Source organism: Cololabis saira, chromosome 21 (genome assembly GCF_033807715.1).
Source record: "Cololabis saira isolate AMF1-May2022 chromosome 21, fColSai1.1, whole genome shotgun sequence".
Taxonomy (NCBI): domain Eukaryota; kingdom Metazoa; phylum Chordata; class Actinopteri; order Beloniformes; family Belonidae; genus Cololabis; species Cololabis saira.
This window is the reverse complement of record NC_084607.1, coordinates 5,988,723-6,013,202: the sequence shown is the minus strand read 5'-3', so window position 1 is coordinate 6,013,202 and position 24,480 is coordinate 5,988,723. Positions and strand designations below refer to the sequence as shown.

Here is a 24,480-nt window from a genome sequence, read left to right as displayed (position 1 = left end):
ACTTTTTTCTCGACATTTCGACTTTTTTCTCAACATTTTGACTTTTTTCTTGACTTTTTTCTCGAGATTGTAGTTCAACATTAATCTCGCCATTTCGACTTTTTTCTCATCATTTGAAATTTTTTTCATGAAATTTTGACTTTTTTCTCGACATTTCAACTTTTTTCTCGAAGTGCATAATGAAAAAAAAAAATCTTCCCCCAGTTCTAACTAATATAGAAACATGCAGCATGTGTTGTCTTCATTCTAAGGTTTATACTAGACTTTTCATTTTTTGCGGCTCCAGACATATTTGTTTTTTGTGTTTTTGGTCCAATATGGCTCTTTCTACATTTTGGGTTGCCGACCTCTGATCTAGAGGAAAGAATATCTGCAGGTAACACCTTAATTGAAACCAATTCCACGCCGTCGCCGCTCACTTCAGCAAATTGGCCTCTTCTTCTGAAGGCGATGATAAGGCGTGAACGGGGTGAGGAGGGAGCGCTACTTCCTCCTGCAGACATCCGGGAGTAAAATAACGACTCACGGCAGGAAATAAGCGTTTCCTCCGACAGAGAGGCAGTTAGTTTTATTCCTGAGATTTCATCTGCAGGTCTTTCCGTTACACGATAAACCACCACCTCCCCGCCAGATAACCGGGCCGATGACGGAGCACCGCCGGGGTCGACCTCCGCCGCTCCCCGGGCCGCCAGGGCCGGCCGCGCGGTTGGAGGCGATGAATGATTTATTTTCTCCAGCGTTCAGCACAGTTGCTCAACTTGTTCCCGCTCGTAACGCCGTGAGATTTATGTGGGAACATCAGGCCCGGCCTGTTCCTGCGGCTCTGCAGCTTCCACGGCCAGTGATGAATCTGCAGGAATCGGTTACACGGAACAAGGCTGCAATCGCCTGGAATAAGATCTGGATCTGGACCCTTCCAGGTTAGTTTGGACCAGGGGTCGGCAACCCAAAATGTTGAATGTGAATTTCCCAGAATGCTTTTCGTCGTCATTTGCGGACTGAATAAAAAAAAAAACATGGCGGACATTTCTTATGAATAAAATCAATATTTTAAGTTAGTTTCTGCATAAAAATGCGTTTTGATTACATTTCTAGCAAGAAATAAATATTTTACTTTCATAATATTCACTCAGTGAATGTATATAATCACTCGCTTGTCTTTTACAAACCGCGCCAGAATAAAGGCTGATTTATGGTTCTGGGTTACACCGACGCAAAGCCTAGGCCGTAGGTTACGCGGCGACGCGCGCCGTACGCCGTTCCCTACGCCGTACGCTCTGCGTCGATTTAACGCGGAACCATAAATCAGCTCCTGAGCCGGCAGGCAGAAATCCCGAAATTTTCGGAGCAAATGTCTTAACAGGCGTAGCTACAACTGTTAGATTTCATCTATTAAACCAACATTTATCTTCCTAAATGATTTATTTCAGTAGCGGTAATTCTCCAAAGAGTTTTGTTTGTCTGTTTTCTCAATAAAGCTTTGAAAAAAAAAAGCGCTGTCCTCCTCCTTGAGCCCCTGAATACAGACTACTGCTGCCTGCTGGTATGGAGGGGAATTACCTCTCACGCATGCGCAGAACGTACGTGCTAGTCCGCCGTCGGGTGTCGTATTTGCAGCGTGTTCAAAGAGCCCGACCCAGCCCGACAGAGCCCGACACAGGCGACGCGAGCCGACACAGCAGTCGGCAGAGAGCGGGGGAAGTCGGGTTGGTGTGTCAGGGCCTTTACTCTGCAGCTGCATCTTCTGGATCTGATTCCCCGCTGCAGCGACTGGGATCGAGGACTAACGTCACCCAGCAGAACTAAACCAGAGAAACTACTGAAAACATGGACATTAAACCAGAGAAACTACTGAAAACATGGACATTAAACCAGAGAAACTACTGAAAACATGGACATTAAACCAGAGAAACTACTGAAAACATGGACATTAAACCAGAGAAACTACTGAAAACATGGACATTAAACCAGAGAAACTACTGAAAACATGGACATTAAACCAGAGAAACTACTGAAAACATGGACATTAAACCAGAGAAACTACTGAAAACATGGACATTAAACCAGAGAAACTACTGAAAACATGGACATTAAGGATCTTTGGTAGAAAATTTTGTCTCGTTTTGGTCAACGAAAATGAAGACACATAATTTAGCATACCGTATTTTCTCGACTATAAGTCGCGTTTTTTTTCATAGTTTGATGCATCTTATACTCTGGAGCGACTTATGTGTGAAATTATTAACACATTATTATTATTTTATCATTTCACATGTTGTTTTCACACTAAACCGCAAGAGGGCAAACTGCAACTGACGATGAGTCTGACGTAAGCGGCGTGGAAGAGGAAGTGCTGCATCTTCTACCTCCAGAGTTAGCGGAGTTGTTTAAAAGTGACACCGAGGATGAAGATTTGATTGGAGCCAGGTTGCGACTTATATATGGTTTTTCCTTCTTTATTATGCATTTTGTGGCTGGTGCGACTTGTACTCCGGTGCAACTTACAGTCTGGAAAATGCAATAGTTTTTATTTTGTAATCTACATTTTAATCTCGTTTTTATTCGTCGACGATAATGTTTTATATATTTAATTATCGTTATCGTCACATGACCAGCATTTTCGTTGCGTCTCGCTTTCCTCAGGTGATAAATGTTCGACAATGATATTTAGTCATAATTTTCATTGACGATAGCAACTTTACGTCTCACTGCATCTGTTTTGTTGGTACTAGTCAGAGGTGTCTTCAGTATTCACATTCATTACTCAGGTAGAAGTATAGATACTAGAGTTTAAAAATACTCCTGTAGAAGTTGAAGTATCAACTCAAGTTTTTTACTCAAGTAAAAGTATAAAAGTACTGGTTTCAAAACTACTTACAGTATAAAAGTAAAAGTAATGTAAGGGGGAAAAAAGCCATTAAGGACAAAAGCCATTGAAAATGAATGTATCTTAGTATAATGTAAATATATTAAAGAACCATATATGTGTACTATTGAGCATTAACATGTGTTTCAGAGAGCAGCAGATATGATGACTAGTTCCTATAAGTATTGTAATGGTGCAAAAAGTCAAACTTCAGAGCCATGTTATCATTTATCCTAACCTTTATTGGAATGTACATCCAAGTTTAGTTGCAGGAATCTGAGGGAACGGATGTAAGAACAAAACTGGACAAGAACATCTGAAACAACCACAACCAAATTCACTCTATCCGGATGGAGCAATTTAACTGGATAGTTTTTATTAAAGGCCGAAATGAAATAGAGTAACGAGGCTGTTTTTAAAATGTAAGGAGTAAAAAGTACAGATAATTGCGTGAAAATGTAAGGAGTAAAAGTAAAAAGTCGTCTGAAAAATAATTACTCCAGTGAAGTATAGATAACCAAAATTTCTACTTAAGTAAGGTAACAAAGTATTTGTACTTTGTTACTTGACACCTCTGGTACTAGTTTGGTCGTTGAGCGTAGAAGAGCTGGAAAAACCCCCAACCAGGATGAGACCAGGCGTAAATCACGACTTGATATCCTGCATCTCGCAGCAGACTTCAAATAACCTCACAGCTCCTCCCTCCAGATTTTGTTTGGACAGACTCAGCTTCACGCTCCAGGCTCCCTTCCTTCGAAACTTGACTTCTGTGTGATTCAACAGGACTTAATTTTAGATGGTTTCTTCCTCTTTGAGTACTTGCTATTTTTAGCCTCGGCCTCCATCACTCTGTCACGGACACAGCTGGCGAATGACATGGTTAATATCTGCGCAGGGTCAACTTAAACTGTCCATGTTCCGCTCGTTTTCAGACGTTTTATGGTAATCTTCCGCCTCCCCGGAGTTAGTTTTCCCCCCTGCATGACTCCAAAAGCCTGGAAGCATCACGGGAAACGTGTCTTCCTGAAAATGAGAGAATTTAGCTCCTGTGCTTTTTGATTGGTCGAATTCCTGGAGGCTCGTTGATGAGGAGCTAAATAGGTAAATATCAGGTTCTTATCGTCTGCAAAGAAATAAAATACTCAAAACAGGAATCACTGAAGATTATTTTCAGAAGAGAGATACCCGTTGAGGTTTTGTTGAACATTTTTTTCCTTTTTCTTGGACAGAATTGGGGCCATTTTTCTCTCAAGAAACACATTTGCCAGTTCCCCCCCAACCCCTCCTAAATGTGAGCTCCAGTGTTTGATAGATTCTCCAAATGGATACTGTCGAGCCTTGTCGAGGCATAAAATGAGCTCCAGCAGCAGATCTGATGCTGCACGCCGTGTAAAACCAGGACGAGGGCTTAAAGTGGAGATTCAATATGTGGAAAGTGATTATTTTTACTCTTCAGACAGAAAAGGTTGAGATTTCAACCAACGCTTAGAAATAAAAAAAGGTACTGACAAGGTTTTCTTTCCGGTTTTACCACAATGTCTGTGTCAGGTCAAAGGCTTTTCAAATATAATGTGACACAAGGAATCTTTTGTTACCTTCAACAGGAAGCAGAGATTTATAAAGCTAAAATGGTAGCGGTCCGCGGTCTACCCATAATGCACACCTGTCATAGTTTGCGACTGATGACCCTGGAGATTCGAATTGACCCACTTTTTTTGCTCGATTTTGGTCACTTGATTACGACGGAGTATTAGGGCCAAACTAAGACAAAAAAAAATGGGAAATTACGAGAATAAAGTCATAATATAATGAGAATAAAATCGTAAAATTACGAAAATAAAGTCATAATGTTGCGAGAATAAAGTCGTAATAGAATAAAGTCGTAATATTATGAGAATAAAGTCGTAATATTATGAGAATAAGGTCGTAATATTACGAGAATAAAGTCGTAACGTTACGAGAATAAAGTCGTAATATTACGAGAATAAAGTCGTAATTTATGGGAATAAAGTCGTAATATTACAAGAATAAAGTGTTAATTTATGAGAACTCTAACAGGAAGAGTGTGTTAAAATGTTAAATATTGAGCATCTTGTGAAGTTATATTTATATATTTATAATATATTTAATGTTACGACTTTATTCTCGTAATATTACAACTTTATTCTCAAAATATTACGACTTTATTCTCGTAATATTACGACGTTATTCTCGCAACATTATGACTTTATTCTCGTAATTTTACGACTTTATTCTCATATTATTATGACTTTATTTTCGTAATTTCAATTTTTTTTTTCTTAGTTTGGCCCTAATACTCCGTCGTACTTGATTGACAGAAACCCTAAAAACACGAAAACGAAACAGCTCAAACTACCTCCGCTCCGGGGAAAACACACAAACTGTGAAGAACCAGCGGGGAGGACGGACAGCTGGGACACCCAGAGACTGGGCTGACGAGACACAGGTGCAAACAATCAAACTCACAAGCACACGCAAGGAAACAGATTTTCAACTAAGGCCACGTTAAAACATAGCCGGGTATTTACAAAAACGGATATTTCCCCCTCTATGTTTTGAAAAATACCATCATTTACATGAACCTGCATAAATACGCTGTTAAGGTGTGTAGCACCCTATAATGTAATAATTTCCTGAAAATGTAATAACTCCTGAAAATGTAATAAAATCTGCACTTAACTCAATCGAAAATGTAATAAAACCCAATAATGTAATAACTTCCCCAATAATGTAATAAAATATCCTGAGAGATATTGTAATAACATTTTTACCAATAATGTATTACCTTATTACATTATTGGGAATTTATTATATGCTAATCAAAATCTGCAATTTAACCCAATAGTCATTCTGGTGTTTCAAATCCAGCGTATATAACATTCTTAGATACTTAAAACACAAAATGTAGAACTCTGGACTGAAAATTAGCATATATATATTACATTATTTGTCAAGTTTATCAGTTTTGGAAAAAAAAAAAAAAAAAGACCCACCTGAAAATGTAATAAATTCCCAATAATGTAATAAGGTATTACATTATCGGTAAAAATGTTATTACAATATCAGTCAGGATATTTTATTACATTATTGGTGAAGTTATTACATTATTGGATTTTATTACATTTTCAATTGAGTTAAATTCAAATATTATTACATTTTCAGGTGTTATTACATTTTCAGGAAATTATTACATTATAGGGTGCTACAAGGTGCTATGAGCAGCAAAACCTACAGGGGGCAGTGTAACGAGAAGCATAAAGTCATGCTAGCCAATCAGAATCCTGGAAAAAAACATCAACAAATGACACAAGTAACTTCCAGTTACTTCCAAGATGAACGAGAGTCTTTCGTTTGGAGTGACAGAGAAGTGGAGTTACTTTTAAGTGTGACTTTAGAATATAAAACAGGTAAAATACAAGAAAATATTTGACGGTGGCCAAACAAATTGTAAACACAGGTCGCACTCATGATGCTGGTGACGTTTCTGTCGCATAATGTGACGTTTTCTGAAGCCTAAATGTCCGTTTCCCTCCGTTTACAAGCAAACGTGAAGATGGAGTTTTTGCAAATCTCCACTTTGGCCGGAGTTTTCAGAAATGATTGGTTTTGGAGACTTTGAACTTCGTTTTCGTGTAAACGAACAGCCAAAACGCTTGAAAACTCCACCGATTTTGTTACGTGTAAACGGGGCCTGGAACAAGACGTAAACTCAACCCAGAACTCATTAGGAAGGAACCCGCTGCTCCACCTTTTGCCAGAATAAATGTGTAAAAGAATGGAATCTGCTGACATCCCATCATGCAAAAAAGACTTTTCTGCAAACAGACAAGTCAATCGATCCTGCTTCTTTTAGCAATAAATCCTTTTCACTTCTAACCTTCCATCATCATCGATGATTCATCTGCAAAATACACCATTAAGAATATCAGAATGACGAGAAGCAATTCACATCTTTATAAGTGTATCAGGAAATATTGAAGTTAATTAATCAGACCAACCACTGAGGTTCAATATCACATGAAGATTCCTCCACATGTCTTCCGTTATGTAATTCCTTTCCTTTCAGTGTGACAGATAAGTGGAGGCTTCTCACCTCTGGGATGAAAGACGTGCAGCCCGGACTCATGGTCCATCGTACGGAGAGAACATTGTATTATTCTCTTAATCTGCAAATCTTTCATTTCTGGAATTCGGACAGACGTCATGTGCATGGGAGTTTCAACAAAAGAGGATAAAATGAAAGTCCACCGCCGAGGGAGCGGTGAGAGGCTGCAGAAGGGATTAGAAATAACCACAGACTTTACAAGAACCCTGGCCACGGTCTGGGGGGAGTTGGCGGTTTGTCTGGGAGAAGCTGCTCGGTGCATCTGCAGGCCAACACACAGAGCTCAGGGGGGCCTGGGCACTAGGCCGGGGAGACTGGCGAGAAAGTTCAGGGGGCTGGGCAGACGGACGGACTGGGCAGTTTCTAGGGACGGGGTGGACCGAGTCCGGGGAGCCGCATTGGGGGCAGACAGGATCCTAGGGGCCGGCTTTGGGGGACACCGGGTCCTTGGCACGAGCCTTGGTGCCGGCTCAGGTGTGTCCGGGACCACCACCAGAACAGGCTGGGACTGCCGCCGTCGCCTGCGGTCGTTGCCTGCCGTCGCCTGCCGTCACCTATATATTTGATAGTTCCTACTTTCTGCCATAACATTTGAATGGTTTGATATAAAGAGTCGTGGGTGGTGTCATCTGACTCGGTATTGAGTCCTTGACCTTCATTGGCCTTAATTAGCCCCGCCCCTTCTTCTGATTGGTTGATATCTGATAGTTCCTACTTTCTGCCATAACTTTTGAATGGTTTGATATAAAGAGTCGTGGGTGGTGTCATCCGCTAAATGTCCAGGTCTGAAGAATCTACATCAAGTCATACAAGCTTCCACTGCAGCCTGAACCTGCACAAGGGTGTGAGGGCCCGTTCATCGCTGCTTGCAGCTTTAATTGTTTTTGTTGTTGTTGTTGCCCAGGTCTGGAACACTTTACAACTTTATTTTTTCATCTACAAGATCCCACTTGGTAAAAAATGCTAAGTAGCTAAAGACGGCAATGCAACGACAACGGCCCTAATTATGAACAGGTTTGTGGTCTAAAATTTTTATACTTATATATCTATATATAGGATATATAGATATATAAATACATACAATACAATACACTTGTCGAGGATGTGAATTCTAACCATGAAGACCAAAATGTGCAGATAACTGGCTTCAAGCGCCCCCTGTGGTCACTTGAGGTACATATATTGAGTTTTAAGCAAAAACTTATTAAGTTGAAGGCGTCATGGTCTATGTTATGTTTTAGAGTTTTTTTGTTTTTTTAAACTTTCAGTTGGTTTGACTCGTTTTCTTTAATTTTTTTAAATTATTAATTTGAAAATCTGCTTCCCGGTTGTTTCCGTGTCCTGTTTTCTTTTACTGGTTTCCAGTTGTCATGTTGTAAGTTTTGTCTTGTGTTGGAAGCGTTTTTATATTTTTCTAGATTTTCCCTCCAAGCAGCACTTTTTGTAAATATTTGAAGGACTTTGTGAGATTCCTGCATGTAATCCCCTGAACCAGAGAACAGATTATTATTATTCTTTAAATCTATCGCTGATTACCTTAATTTGAATACTTTAGTGAGTGTACATTACTCTACTCTTCCAAACAAATCCAGCCTCTGAAATACTGCTTTAAAACCATCATATTTGTTTTAATTGATATGATTTACAATTCTCTCCAGCTTTAAACAGAAAAACAAAATAAACCAATAAGTAACTCTGCAGGATCCTTGAATCACCCATCTCGGCCTCGCTGCGAGTCAGTAGATCGACTCTTGTCTTTAAAAAGCTCCACGAGAAAATAAAACATCTCTAAATCAGTGTTTTTACGTCTCCCAGGAGTGAACTCAGCAGTCATTTCAAAGTGATGTGTGGTGAAACGTTCCCATCTGAGAGAGACGGCAGCAGAAATCTTCAGATTCACCCGGTGAAACTAATTGCAGCGTAAAAGTAATAATGATTTTCCACCGCCTGATGATGTTTATGTGTTTCTGATGAGATAAAGTTCATCAGATTGTGACATTTCAACAGGGAGGTCACTGACTACGTTTACATGCAGTCAAAATTCGGGTTATTGCTAATATTCCTGTTACTGAAACATTCGGAATATTCCGTTTACATGCGTGAGCAAACAGGGTTCTCCCTGTTTACATGGTAATTAATCATTCAGGATATCTGGATCAAACCAGCGACGCGCGGAGAACGTAATGGTGTAATTAGCGTCATTTCTGCTTCTTCTTCCTGTATCCAAACTCAAAACAAATGCTGCTTCGCGCAACTTTTCTCTCACCTTCTTGTAAATCTTCTATCCCGGTACTTTCTACCGTCTACAAATGCAGAAATGTTCATATCCTTCATTACATTTATGAAGTGATTAGTCTCCTCCTGGTCTTGTGTTTCTCCGTGTTTAGAAGAACTTCCTGGACTCAAAAGACCAGGATTCCTTGTGAACAGAGCATGTGCAGAAAACTAATTCATGTTCCTTTGATGGGGATATTCCGTTTGGTGTTTACATGACCCAATATTCAGGTTTAAAAGGAGTAACCCAGGGGTCATATTGGGGTTTTTAAAAACTGGAATATGAGCAAATCCGGGTTATTCAAAGGGGATATTGGTGTTTACATGGCTGTGCAAATTCGGGTTATTGCCAATATTCGGGTTTTAAAAGGGTTATTGATGCATGGAAACGCAGTCACTGACCCTGGTGGTCGGTGGAGGAACTGCAACTTCTTCTTTTTTTCTTCCCTTGTCTACATATTAGGGGTGTAACGATACACTAATCTCACGATACGGTACGATACACGATATTGATGATACGATACGATGATACAATGTGACGATAATGATACAATATTATAGCAGTATTTTTTAAACAACCTTGAATGAGGAACATATGACTGGAAAAAATGTCTTTTATTTGAAAGACACAAAATACAAAACAATGCTGTGTGTTTGTCCTATTGTTACAGTTTGTAATGCTTTATAACAGTTTAAGTTTTAAAGAGAAAGCCAGGCCAACCATTTTACACAAACTGAACTAAAAGTAAATGTCAGGTTTGCATTATGCATCTTCACTTTCATACAAGTACAAATATTTTGCCACAAACTGAATAGTTTCTCTCATGTATGATTTTACTTTTTTCTTTTCCAGAAATTTAACAACTAAAATTAAATAAATAAATAAAAGTAAATAAATAAACTATGAAAAGTCCCAAACTCAATCTTTACATCATAAAAAATATTGATTCTTGCTCACCTTAGAAGTAAAAGTTCGGAGCTCAAAACCCTGCAAGAGTCCCGTGATCGGGACGCAAAGCGGTACTAGTTTCTTCTGAGCGTAGTAAGATTTCCGTCCGCGGGTCGAGGCGCGGTCGGATGCGCGTTACTAGTAAACACAATATATTAATATTAATAACCCAATATCGCGATACAGTTTGTCACCTCCACGACACGTATCGTGACGTTTTTGTATCGTGAAATTTTGTGGCACAATATATTGTTACACCCCTACTGCATATGGTTAATACCAAGTTTGGTAAAACTTAAAGCATATATATGCATTTTAATCTTTTTTTTAAACATATATGTGAAGGGGATAAGGGGGTGTTGAGAGGTGGCATCCGCTGCATGTCTGAAATGAGAGAAACACAGGAAAACACACAAACAGAAACGGGAACAGGCTGAGACACAAACAGCGACCAGTCCTGGGGCCTCATTTATAAAAGAGTGTGTAGGATTCATACTAAAAGTGCACGTAAACCCAAAAGCCGAAAATGGCGGGCGCAAAAAAAAAGTCCTGATTTATAAAACCGCTTGCACGCACATCTTCACGCAATGTTCGCTTTATAAATCACAGTCCAGCTGGAAGGTTGTGCAGGTGAATTTGCCTCATATCCCGCCCTCTACACGCCCACTTTCTACCATGAATGGGCAATGAAAAGTAGTATTTGCATATGAATGAGCCTGCTGAGCATGCACAGCGCTTGCCTGCAGTCTGTTTCTGCTGCTACTAAATTTCACGGAGAATGAAATCGAGATGTTGTGGATGAGGTGGAGGACAGGAAAACCACATTATTTGGTGGTCACAGTAAAAGTAGAAAAAGGATATAAATAGTATAAAATAAAGCGAGAGAGTGGCAGCACGCCGTTGCTGCGCTAAACGCCATGAGTGCCACAGCGCAATTTCCACTGGGGACAGGGGGGACATGTCCCCCCCACTTTTCAAAATCATGTTTTTGTCCCCCCCACTTTTTACAGTTTAAAAACTAATGGTAGGCTCAGCCTGTAATTGCAAATCATCAAGACACTCTGTGCGAAGACGATGCGAAGACGGGACGGCAGCCCCTCCTCCCCTCTCCCTTCTCCTCCCTCAGTGCTGCTCAAGGCTGATTTATGGTTCCGCGTTACACTAATGCAGAGCCTATGGCGTAGGTGCGCGTCGCTAGCGTACCCTACGGCGTAGCTCTGCGTCGTTTTAACACGTTTTAACACGGTAAAGGTTTCACGCGCACACATGGGGACACGATCAGCGCTATTATATTATAAGTCTGATATGTGATGACATTAAGAGTATGACATGAATCTGGCTTCATTTCACCACCTCACCGCCTGCGTCGCCAGTTCCCCATATCTTCAGACTGTTCCTACGGGAGGGTCAGGGTTGGTGTGAAGATACACACATTTTTCGGTTAGTTTTTTCTTTATAAATCCGAACATTTGCGTAGAAGGTGGCTTGCGCATCTTTCAAGCCCTGTTTTGTGCGCAAGCGAGCTTTATAAATGAGGCCTATAAATGGGGCCTTCCCAGGTCTCTAAGACCTGAGAAGGCCCCAGGTCTCTAAGACTGAATCAAGACTAGGCTCCTGCGATTATCTGTCCCCCAAAAGGAACTGCAACGTCTAATGCTTCCTGGATGGATTCAGCCCAGAAGCTTTAATGTTGGCGCATCTGATTATTTTTTAATACAAGACGAGGAACCTACACGCTCACATGACATGTCAGTCGCAGTGACAAGCCCCTCCCACTGAGCTGGAGATGGCAACATGATCAGAAGTGGGTTTTATTTCTTTATCTTATTCTTCTCTTTTGCTTTTATTCACCAAAGGTTGTCATCCTAGTTCTGCACCCGTCACCCGTCACCCGCCTCCTCCTCGCCCTCCGTGTTGACATCGGCCCCCGCGGAGAGCCAGGGCCGCTGAATGGCGGGAACTGCATGTGTGTCGCCATCAAGACCACGACGCCGCCTGTCTGGGAGACACGGCCTGTTTGTGTATGCCTTTTCATTTTTTTCCTCCTTTTTTTTTTTTTGCAGGTTTGTTTGAGCAGCGCCGTCAAATCTTGTCCCCTGGAGGACTTCGGGGTGCTGGCATGTTGACAAGAGCAGCTGCCTCAGTCGGCCCTGCGCGCTGATAAGAGGCAGCACATCTAAGGGCTGAATAATGGCCTGCTGTCCTCGTGCCTGCAGATCATCGCCGTGCTGCAGGACGGCAGGGGGACAGGCAATCAGCGCTCCATCGCCGCCCTTCACGGGGAGGAACAGGAAATACAAGAGTTCATGCAGAAGGAGACGAGTGGATGACGTGTTTACGGGGACGTTACCACAGACGAGCATCCAGTCATGTACTCCCCTCATCTTGTTATCCCTATTTAGTAAAATTAAACCGAAAAGGAAAAAAAAACTAAGGTGGGTAACGCTAAGTACCCCCTTTTTTTCCCCCTTGTCTGCATATATATATATATATATATATATATATATATATATATATATATATATATATATATATATATATATATATATATATATATATATATATATATATATATATATACATCCTCTAGGGCTGTCAGTTTAGCACAGGGGTCGGCAACCCAAAATGTTGAAAGATCCATATTGGACCAAAAACACAAAAAACAAATATGTCTGGAGCCGCAAAAAAGGAAAAGTCTTGTATAAGCCTTAGAATGAAGGCAACACATGCTGCATGTATCTATATTAGTTATAACTGGGGGAAGATTTTTTTTTTCATTATGCACTTCAAGAGAAAAGTCGAAATGTTGAGAAAAAATTGAAATGTCGAGAAAAAAGTGAAACTGTCGAGAAAAAAAGTCGAAATTTCGAGAAAAAATTGAAATGTCGAGAAAAAAGTCAAACTGTCGAGAAAAAAGTCGAAATATCGAGAAAATGTCAAAATTTCGAGAAGAAAGTCGAAATGTCGAGAAAAGAGTCGAAATTTCGAGAAAAAATTGAAATGTCGAGAAAAAAGTCAAACTGTCGAGAAAAAAGTCGAAATATCGAGAAAAAGTCAAAATTTCGAGAAAAAATTGAAATGTCGAGAAAAAAGTGTAAATTTCAAGAAAAAAATTGAAATGTCGAGAAAAAAGTCAAAATTTCAAGAAAAAATTGAAATGTCGAGAAAAAAGTCAAACTGTCGAGAAAAAAATCGAAATGTCAAGAAAAAAGTCGAAATTACGAGAAAAAGTCAAAATTTCGAGAAAAAAGTCAAAAAGTTGAGAACAAATTCAAAATTTCAAGAAAAAAGGCGAAATGTTGAGAACAAAGTCGAAATGTCGAGATTAAAAAAGGAAAAAGGAAGAAAAAAAGAGAAAAAGGAAAAAAAGAAGAAAAAAGGAAAAAAAGAAGAAGAAAAAAGAAAAAAAAGAAAAAAGAAAAAAAAGAGAAAAAAAGGACAAAAAGGAAAAGAAGAAAAAAAGGAAAAAACAAAAAACAAAAAAGCTCCAGGAGCCACTAGGGTGGCGCTAAAGAGCCGCATGCAGCTCTAGAGCCGCGGGTTGCCGACCCCTGGTTTAGCACGTTAATTAGATTAATTAATTACACTGCTAATTAACGCGTTATGAAAATTAACGTAATTAATTATGGGGGGCAAAATGTGCGAGCATTTGAAATTTGGTCCATTGAGGGACCCGTAGTTCACCTGGCAGGGACAGGTCACTTCCCTCCTGCTGCTAGTCAAACAAAGCAGTGACAGACCTGGACGAGAAGGCGAGCAAATCTTTGCTAGGGCCTTTGAACGGCAAGTTTATGTATAAAAAGAAAGAAGACGGGACTATCAACAAGAACGCGGTGATTTGTACATTTTGTAAAAAAGAATGTTCCTATCAGCGGAGCTGCTCCAGCCTGAATTATCATTTAAACGCTAAACATGTCCGGACAAGTTCCACTGTAAACGTTACAGGTACTAGTACTTGAATTGCTGTATTGAGTCAGCTTTAGTTTTAATTTTGAATTGAGAGTCTGCTTAAGTGCCTATTTGAGACTCAGCCTTATTTTATTTCTGAATTTTATTTATTTAACTGTATTTGTATTGCATTTCTGAATAATGCACCTGGCCTAAAAGGTTTGCTGATGTGCTTGAGGTTTTTCTTTTGAATTTCCTTTATGAAACACACTTCAATAAAAATGTTGATTTCAAATCTTCTCTTCTTAGTGGATTCAATGGATTAGTCATGCACTGCAATTTTGTAATTTGTAATATTCGAATTCTTTATTTGGGGACCTTTAGCAGATATGAGATTAAAATCTAATTAATTAGATTCATTAATTATAAATCCTTTAATGAATTAGACTAACTTTTTTGAATCACCTGACAGCACTAATATATATTAATGGTTAATACCAAGTTTGGTAAAACTTCAAGCATATGTTTTTTAATCTTCCTTTTTTTTTTCTTGTGACAATTTGAAGGGGTTTCATTTTTTTTAAAGGGGGATTGGGGTTTTGATTTTGATGTATTTATTTGCACATTTTTAAAAGAAGAAAAGAAAAAAATGGTGGAATGCGTTTAGAGAAAATAAAAAAAAAAAATAAAAAAAACAACAACAAAAGAAAATGTGCTGGGGAGGTCAGAAACCTGAGACAGTAAAACAAAAAATACTTTAGACAAAAAACACAAGATGATTAAACAATAGTTAAAATCAAATCAAATAGACGTAAAAAATATGATAAAAGGAGCAGAATGTAGCATAAACCAAAACAAAGAGCATCTAGATGTATATACAGTTTACAGTGTACTTGTATGTACATGTAGAGACAGACACATAGACGGTGATGGTACTGGGTCAGCAGCTGTTTACATCTCAGCTAGGAGTTTGTTTTTTAATCTTTTTTTGAAAACAAGGAGGGACGGAGTGCTAGGTACTAGATTGGAGAAGTTATTCCACAGGTGGGGGTGTTGAGGGGTGGCATCTGCTGCAAGTCTGAAATGAGAGAAACACAGGAAAACACACAACAGGCACACAAGCATTTGGAATAGATGGTCTGCATTGACGTCACTTCTCCACTGGACCAGCCCCCTTACTCACACTGAGTGGCAAAACATCAGCAAAAATGTTTGCAACTAGTGGAAAAGACGGGATAACAGCCGATTATCGGCTTAAATTAGCGACAGTTGGACTTGACAGTGACCCGTACAGTTACCCCAAGAACCAGTGGTCCATGGACATTAATATTTGGTACAGTTACCAAGAACCAGTGGTCCATGGACATTAATATTTGGTACAGTTACCAAGAACCAGTGGTCCATGGACATTAATATTTGGCCACTAATCCAGTTTCCTGATATTTATATGTACTTAATTTCTACACCGGGGAAATACACGAAGCAAAGCTTAAAGGCGTACAAAAGTCTTGACGCTTGGTCCGACTTCAAGGCAGGATTTGTTGTAGAAATTAAAGTGATGAGGACACCGAACTTTATGATTAGACCGTTTAACGTTAGCTACCCAAAAATCCAACATTACCTGATACAAAATGGGAACCGCAAATCCACGTTTCGGTGCCTGGAATCCAGTTGTTTCTGTGAATTGCAGCGATCCATTTATCTCTCTTAAGCTTATTTTTCAGCAGTCTGTAAAACGATAACTCTGATTTCTTGCTAAATCTATGAGTACAGTCGATCCCACAACAGTTCTTTCCCATTTTAGATGTTTTCCAGTTGCTCAAACTGAAAGTTTATGCTGCCACTCAGTCTTTCTGCCACTCAGTCTTTCTGCCACTCAGTGGGCGAAACCCGCTGTGAAGTCGCATCTGTGACGTCATGCACATTCCCTCTAAATGCAAGGGAGAAAACAAACAAACAGAAACGGGAACAGGCAGAGACAGAAACAGCAACCATTCCAGGTCTCTAAAACTGAATCCAGACTAGGCTACTGTGATTATCTGTCCCTGAAACTGTGGGGTGAGTATGTAGGTGAGTGAGCAGGTGTGTATGTCTGTCTTTATGTCTTTATGAGAGCAGGTTTCAGCCAGATCCAACCTGAAGGACACCGGGAACCTTGCAGGTGTTGGCGGTGAGGCGACTTGTTTTGCTGCAGCACCGCGGCCGCGGGGAGCTTAAGCTACAACGCCGCCTCACCGTCACCTCTGGGTCTTCCCAGAATTCCCTGCGACTCTTTCCTTTTCAAGCCAGGTATGAAGCTCTCTACCGTGTCAAGGAAGTAGAAATAAAAAAAATCAATTTTTCTCGTTTTCCAGCAGCATTAAGGACGTGGACAGAAGGAAGGCGCTGGCTACAGCGCTGCAGAAGAGATTATAATTACAGAGGGGACGCTAACATCCTAACATCCATTTCACAAACACAATAATTTTAACTGAAGCAGGTTTCTGTTGTCAGATGAACATCTGTGTAGCAGCTTGTGTCGTGCGACACGTCGACGTCAGACACGACAGCTCTCCCACGACTCTCCCGCTGCTTCACTCAGTCGTACATCACGTCGCGCTTCATCTCGTTGCACTTTCACTTCGTCCAAATCCACCGGTACCTTTTTTTCTTCTTCCATCTTCTGGCACGAGAGCGTAAACCTCTTATCTCCGTCTCTCAAACGTGTCCTGAGCAGGATTTGACGGACTAAAGCCGCGCGGTCCGGGAGGACGGGGGTGCGGAGACGGCGTCGTGGGGGAGCAGAACTTCCCTCCCAAACTCGCGGCGCTCTGCACCGGCGCCCTCGCCCACCGTCGCTCTGCAAATTACCGGCGGATGACAGGTTTATAATTCCTGCAGGGGATGAGGAGATTAGGCTCTGCGATGGAAGTAACGGACGGTGTGAATATTGCATTCCAATAAGTTTGCAGGTTCCCAGGTGTCACATGAAGCTCCGGCCAGATCTCTGCAGCACATTCTGCAGGCTACAGCCCACATTTATTATCATCAGGAGCTGCAGCGACGACAATTAGGCCTCGCCAGTCGCAAGAGTTACTTCTCTCCATCCAGACAAGTTGGATGGAGAAAACTTTGTTTGAAAAGAAGAAATCTTCAATGTTTTTTTTTAATGAGGTCCATAAACAGCAAACTTCAAATAAGTCACAAAAAATGAAACTATTCCACTTTTTCCCCTTTTCCACCAAACTGGTTCCAGGCTGGTTCTGGGCCAGTGCTGAGTTTGGAACCGGGCTTTCTGTTTTTACTGACAAAGAACTGTGTCCGGGCCAGAAAAAAAACAGTTCCAAAGTAGCACCAACTCTTTGCTGGACTAGAGGAAAGAACCGCTTACGTAAGCGGAGGGGGCGGAGTTGTTAAGACCAATGGCAATAGCAAGACTGGATGGAGACATTTTCAAATAATTAATCAATTCAATTCAATTCAATTCAATTCAATTCAATTCAATTCAATTCAATTCAACTCAATTCAATCCAATTTTATTTGTATAGCGTCTAATCAGAGCCGTCTGGGAGATTTGCGAGGCCCTGTGCGAAATGGCCGGGGGGGGTCCTCGCGTGTGAGCGTAGCAAGCACCCGCAAAATTTGGGGGTTTTTCGGGTCGGATCGGGTGACTATATGCGCAATTTTAACTCTCCAATTAGCAAAATACTGGATACCTTCCCCTGCCTCATCATCATCTGGGCTTGCCTGTACATGGGGCCCCGCGGCTGCAGATCGGTGTTTTTTGTAACAAATTTATCAAACGAGCCTTTCAGCAATGGCGGGTCTCCATTGCCATTAGTGGCAATGGAAACTCTTCCATTTTCTTTAGTTTTTTTCTTTTTTCATCCCCTGATGGAAATTTCCTGAATCTGTCTTGTTCTCTCGACATTGTGTGACAGTTTGTTCCAACTCCACCCGTCTGGATCAGAGCAGCTTGTGTCTGCGCTTGGTCTGACGCAGTTGTATTGTACAACAGACACGCATCATCATTGCACATATATTTATTGATATGCACAGACTAGTACACATTTAGGTCTGTAATGGAACGTGACTGTTGATATTTATAAGGGAAAGAAGGGAAAAAAAACAAAAAAAAAAAACTGAAAAAAAAAAAAACGGCCCATAGCGCGAGGCCCTTGGGGCGCGAGGCCCCGTGCGGTCGCATGGTTCGCACACCCCTTGCGGCGGCCCTGCGTCTAATACAACAGATGTTGTCTCTAGAGACCCAGAACATGAACATAAACCCCCGAGCAATTATTACATAAACAACGGTAAAAACTCCCCTAGTGGGAGAAAAGCCTTAAGCCAAACAGTGGCAAGAAAAACTCCCCTTTAGGAGGGAAGAAACCTTGAGCAAGACCTGGCTCATAAGGAGAAACCTGGACTAAGACCTGGATCATAATGCCGAAGCCCAGACTGGGGGGTCGGGGACGTCAGCAGGCATGTGGAAGCAGCAGCGGGAAAACCAGAGGGGGGTAGGGGACCGCAGGCAGGTGGAAGCAGCAGCGGGATAACCAGAGGGGGGTGGGGGACCGCAGGCAGGTGGAAGCAGCAGCGGGATAACCAGAGGAGGGATGCAGCAAAGCATCATGGGTCTGAGGAGGAGACAACCTGCCTTTTAGAGATGTGGTTCACAGAGGGTTCTCCCCTTAGCACCGAGCTGTGGAAAAACCAACCGGTTCTCAGCTGGAACCAGTTTGGTGGAAAAGGTGGACATGAGGAGCCCAGAACTAGGTCCAGCAGAAGTTGGTCCAGCAGAAACAGCAGCAGAAAGACTGGGAGACGGAGACATTTTCCAATAAGAATTAATCTGGATGCAGCAAAGGAGGAAACAACCTGACTTTTAGTGATATGTCCGTATTAGAGCAAATACGTTGTTGTTGCTTCAACTTTCACAGAAATGCAGTGACGTATAAAAAGTGTTTTCGTTATTTAATAACTACTGTAGGGTATACAGTGTAGATTTAATAGGTATACTTCTGTAAATATGAGGCGAAATGAAAATGTCTACTTTTGTCTACTTTTGTCGGGGAAGGTGGCTCAGTTGGTATAGCGTTCGCCCATGAACCTGAAGGTCAGCGGTTCGAACCCTAGTTCCTCCTGTGTCCACCAAAGTGTCCTTGGGCAAGACACTGAATCCCCCGGTTGCTCCCGGTTGTCAGGCCAGCGCCGTTGTGTGGCAGCTCTGCCGACAACCCGTGTGTGAATGTGTGCGTGTGTGGGTGAATGTCCACAGTGTAAAGCGCTTTGGGGCTGTAGGAGTACAGCTGGAAAGCGCTATATAAGTGTAAGCCATTTACCATTTACGTAATGACGTGGCTCCACTTAGCACCCGAGCTGTGGAAAAGCAAACCGGTTCTCAGCTGGTTTCGCAAGTTGAACGAGTTGTGAACCAGCACCAGAACTGGAACCAGTTTGGTGGAAAAGGGGCAGGGCTGCCGCAAGAGGTGTGCGAATCGTGCGACCGCACGGGGCCTCGCGCTATGGGCCGTTTTTTTTTTTTTTTTCCTTTTTTCCCTTATAAATATCAATAGTCACGTTCCATTACAGACCTAAATGTCTGTGCATATCAATAAATATATGTGCAATGATGCGCATGTCTGTTGTTCAACACAACTGCGTCAGACCAAGCGCAGACACAAGCTGCTCTGATCCAGATGGGTGGAGTTGGAACAAACTGTCACACAATGTCGAGAGAACGAGACAGATTCAGGAAATTTACATCAGGGAATGAAAAAAGAAAAAAACTAAAGAAAATGGAAGAGTTTAATGCCTCTCTGAAAGGCTCGTTTGATACATTTGTTACAAAAATCACCGATCCGACCGGGTTTCAAGCAGCCGTGGGGCCCCGCGTCGAGGCAAGCCAAATGATGATGAGGCTGGGGAAGTTATCCAGTATTTTGCTAACTGGAGAGTTAAAATTGCGCATATAGACACCTGATCCAACCCGAAAAACCCAAAGATTTTGCCCCCCCCCCGGCCATTTCGCACAGGGCCTCGCAAATCTCCCAGACGGCTCTGAAAAGGGGTATGAGAGTCACATCGGCGGGGACGACCGCATGCAGACTCGTGGCTTTTTATCACCGAGTATTGTAGAGTTAGAGGAGACACAATCAGACATCTGCAAGGGAGAGATTTGAGCTCTGAGATGATGATGATGATGATGATGATGATGATGATGATGATGATGATGATGATGTGCAGTCTGCTGCTCAATCTTTATGCATAACTCATTGCAAATATATGACCTATGATGCATTCTCCGTCCATTAGTGAGACAATAGTCATTATTCTGGCTGGTGGCAACAAAACCGAAATCCATCCGCATCAGCGGCTCCTGTTTAGGTCATTTAAAAGAATAAAAAAAGGGGCAGAACTCGGCGAGCTCCATGTCTTCCACGCGTGCTTAAGATTCAGAGCGTCGCCTCTGAGCGCGGCGCGCAGACAAAAGTCCCGGTGATCAATCTGGTTTTTAAACAAAGACGGCCCGCGGTGGTGAAGTGCAGCGGAGACACGGATCTCCTCGGCCGGCGGGAAGGGAAGGCTGCAGATCGATGTTCGGCTGCAGCCCAGACAGCCGCTCATGATGCACAAGCCTCACACACCATTAAATAATGGAGGATAAATAGTCGGCTTAATGCTTCCTCTTTGGGAAGCTGAAAAAGATAAATACTATTTCTGAAATAAATGAATTCAAATGTGCTTAAAATCAGAGATTTAGTGGACCTTAAAACAGCGCAATTTATGTTTAAAATCAACAATAAAACACTTCCTGGCAGTATTCAGAAGCTTTTCCAAAGCAGAGTTAGAAATATGAACTAAGAGGAACATATATGTTCAGGGAAATAAAGGCAAGAACCAAAACAACGATGCTAATCTGTGGAACAGCTTAGATGTGTAGCACGTTATTACAATTCAAAAGCACCTATAAATACAAAATGATTAATACATATAAAACAAAGGTATAATACACATAGGCATGTACCTGTGGACATGTTTATGTATGTGCTTATATATATGTATGGAACAGGGCTGGGGATCGAATCAAATCTTGATAATCGATTCAATTCCCATTCTTAAGATTCAGAATCGATTATCAAGATTCGATCCGATTCGATTCCAATATTGATTTGGGTTAGTGTTATTAAAACAGTTTTTTGAGCTGTTGCATGAATTATATGACTGTAGTTCTGCAACATATGAATACTAGTATTATATTGAGATTTAACAGCAAGTATTGCAGCTAATGATGCTGTAAGGACCAATCAGCTCCCAGAATGCTGATAGAACTGCTTTCAGAAACATCGTGTGGGTCAGAATTACCAAACAGATCCAGGGCAGCAAACGTATGAAATCGGTTTTATTTTTTCCCACATTCCGTTTTTATTTTTTAGTATTTTATGCAAATGTAACCCCAAGACAGTATATAAAGTAATGAAATATAGACAATGTATGCAATTATAACTGAAAACCTTAATGTTTTCATACCTTTAAACATATTTAAAGGCAAAAACATGGCACTAGTTATTCTCGTGTCCAACAAAACATCCTTTTTTGGGCATAAACAAAAAAAATACCAAAAGTTTTAATGTAATGATGAAAAGAAATTGATCTTTAGATACATTCATCGATTTTTAGGAATTAATATGAGAATCGATTTAGAATCTGAAAATTTATTTTTTCAGCACAGGCCTAGTATGGAATGATATTTACTGTAGTAATGACATGTGGAATATGCTGTATGTTTGTGTACAGTTACTTTGTTTATACTCTGTCAACTTCTCATATGGATTTATTTATGTATTTTGTTTTGTTCTCTAAATCCTAAATGCATTAGTTTTTAGAAGCTAATATTTTTTTTATTTTTTTTTGTGAAAAGGGTAGGCGTCATAAACTTAGGCTTCAGTCTACACCTTTTGGTCCTTGGTTTTTAGTTAAAATTGTATATATATACATACCGTATATATATATATATATATATATATATATATATATATATATATATATATATATATATACCAAAAAATTATATATATTTTTGTATTACACTGATGATTTACACCTGTACTTTGGATTATTTGTGTTGTTTGGAAATTGAAAGGACCAATAAACTAAACTAACTAGAAATCACCAGCCGGCCATCACAGGCGCTTAAGTCCTGCTGATGATTTTGATTTGATTTTTGATTTGATTTCGAACATGCATGTTAAATGTTAATGTAATGTATATGTATATACATATAAGAGTTTCAATAAGCTTACTTATAAAACACCAATACCTACTTTAATAACTGTTCTATACAGTGATATAATACTCAAATATATGTATATATAAATATAGTCAAAAACAAAACAAATCAAGGCAAACAAAAGAAAACAAAACAGTTGTGCTTCTATGTATGTATGTATGTATGTACTAATAGAAGTAATTATAATGTATAGTATTACATTATCATTACTTTACTGTAATACTATAATATAATAGAAAACAATAGACAGCAATGATATAACAATATACTTGAATAACTCTATAAGAGTAGATATGCTATATATACTGGTTCATATATTTATCTCCAATTATATACATAAAAAATGCTATAAATCTATATATCGACATATCTACATATAACTATAAACCAGTATATATTAATAGAGATATAGATACACAAATACTGTATGTATAATATACCGGTAACTCAATATATCCATATACATACCTACATATAACATATCTATATCCATAATATAAATCTATATATCGACATATATTAATACATGTACATATCTACATATCTACAATATAGTCAAAAACAAAACAAATCAAGGCAAACAAAAGAAAATAAAACAAACGCCCAGCATTTAGTTGTGCTACTATGTATGTCTGTAATTATAATGTATAGTATTACATTGTCATTATTTTACTATAATACTACAATATAATGGATGCAGAAGGATGCAGAACCAAACGGCATCTGTTCATTATGTGAGACGGAGACAGACGCAGAAGTTTGTTCACGGGGATTTATTTGGCTTTGGTGTCTGAGACAGCGTGTTTACCGCCGGTACCTGAACCAGCCGGTCCCTGAGCGAAGCCGCTCCAGGCGCTGCAATATCTGTTCACAGCACAACACGCAGGATCAATACACAATCGGCCGGGCCAGTTGTTTCCTCAGCGTTCTGCTGGTAATTACTGCTCTCGGGGCCTCGCAGGGCTCCGGCGCTGGGAGTTCTGGACGTTTGAGGACGAGAAACGAAGCTTTGAGAGGAGACGCCGGGAGATTTGGTTGTTTTTTATTTTCCTCTGAGCCCAAACTAAAATACGACAAGTTTGGTTTCAATCAGATTCTTTGTTTCTGTTTTCTGTTCAAACAAACCCTCATGAACGTTAACACCCAAGACCCAGGCTTCTGGACATCAGAAATCGCTTTATTTCACCCAAATGTACAACGTACATAGGAATTGAACCTGGTAAAAACAGCGACACTGAACAATAAAATAACAAATTAGAAATTAAAGCTGCAAGCAGCGATGAACGGGCCCTCGCACTCACGGCCACTGCCCCCCCATAAGCATATCAAAAAAGACACCACCCACGACTTCCTATGTCAAACCATTCAAAGTTATAGCAGAAAAAAGGAACTATGAAATATCGACCAATCAGAAGAAGGGGCGGGGCTAATTTATGCCAATGAAGGTCAAGGACTCAATACAGAGTCCCATGACACCACCCACGACTCTCTATGTCAAACCATTCAAAAGTTATGGCAGATAAAAGTATTCTAGGGGGCGCTGTTGAGCCGTTAGGCCACGACCATTAATGCAAACCATGAAATATCAAATCTATCGCCAGGCCTGGTTTGGTGCAAAATTTGGTGACTTTTGGGGAACTATCAAATATGGACCAATCAGATGAAGGGGGGCGCGCTTTTTGGCGTCTAGCGTCGCCACGGTAACACTTTTGAAAGAGAAAAGTAATGCGCGCAGTCGCAAGATGGAGACGCATATTCTGATGTATAACACACCTGGGGGCACATTACGGTTCCCGCCGTATTAACTGCCGAAGGAATGGCATAAATTGCGCCAAAATTACACGATCAATTCAAAATGGTCGACTTCCTGTTCGGTTTCGGCCATGGCGCCAAGAGACTTTTCTTTAATTTGCGACATGATACAGGTGTGTAATTAATGCAAACCATTAAATATCAAATCTTTCGCCAGGTCTGGCTTGGTGAAAAATTTGGTGACTTTTGGGGCACGTTTAGGCGGGCAAAAAGGCCCTCCTTTCGTCAGAAGGAAAAGGAAAGAAAGAAAGAAAGAAAGAAAGAAAGAAAGAAAGAAAGAAAGAAAGAAAGAAAGA

The 24,480-nt window shown here is 40.5% G+C and overlaps 1 protein-coding gene across 1 annotated transcript in view; it reads left to right on the top strand.

The window, feature by feature from the left end:
* The window catches only part of LOC133422081 (uncharacterized), a gene marked incomplete at both ends in the record, with an annotated part of 110,622 nt that overhangs the window by 33,508 nt on the left and 52,634 nt on the right, over positions 1-24,480 (top strand). The window contains 2 exons of the mRNA XM_061711985.1: positions 13,401-13,426; positions 13,569-13,708. Coding sequence (XP_061567969.1) covers positions 13,401-13,426; positions 13,569-13,708 — 166 coding nt within the window. The remainder of the gene's footprint in view (positions 1-13,400; positions 13,427-13,568; positions 13,709-24,480) is intronic.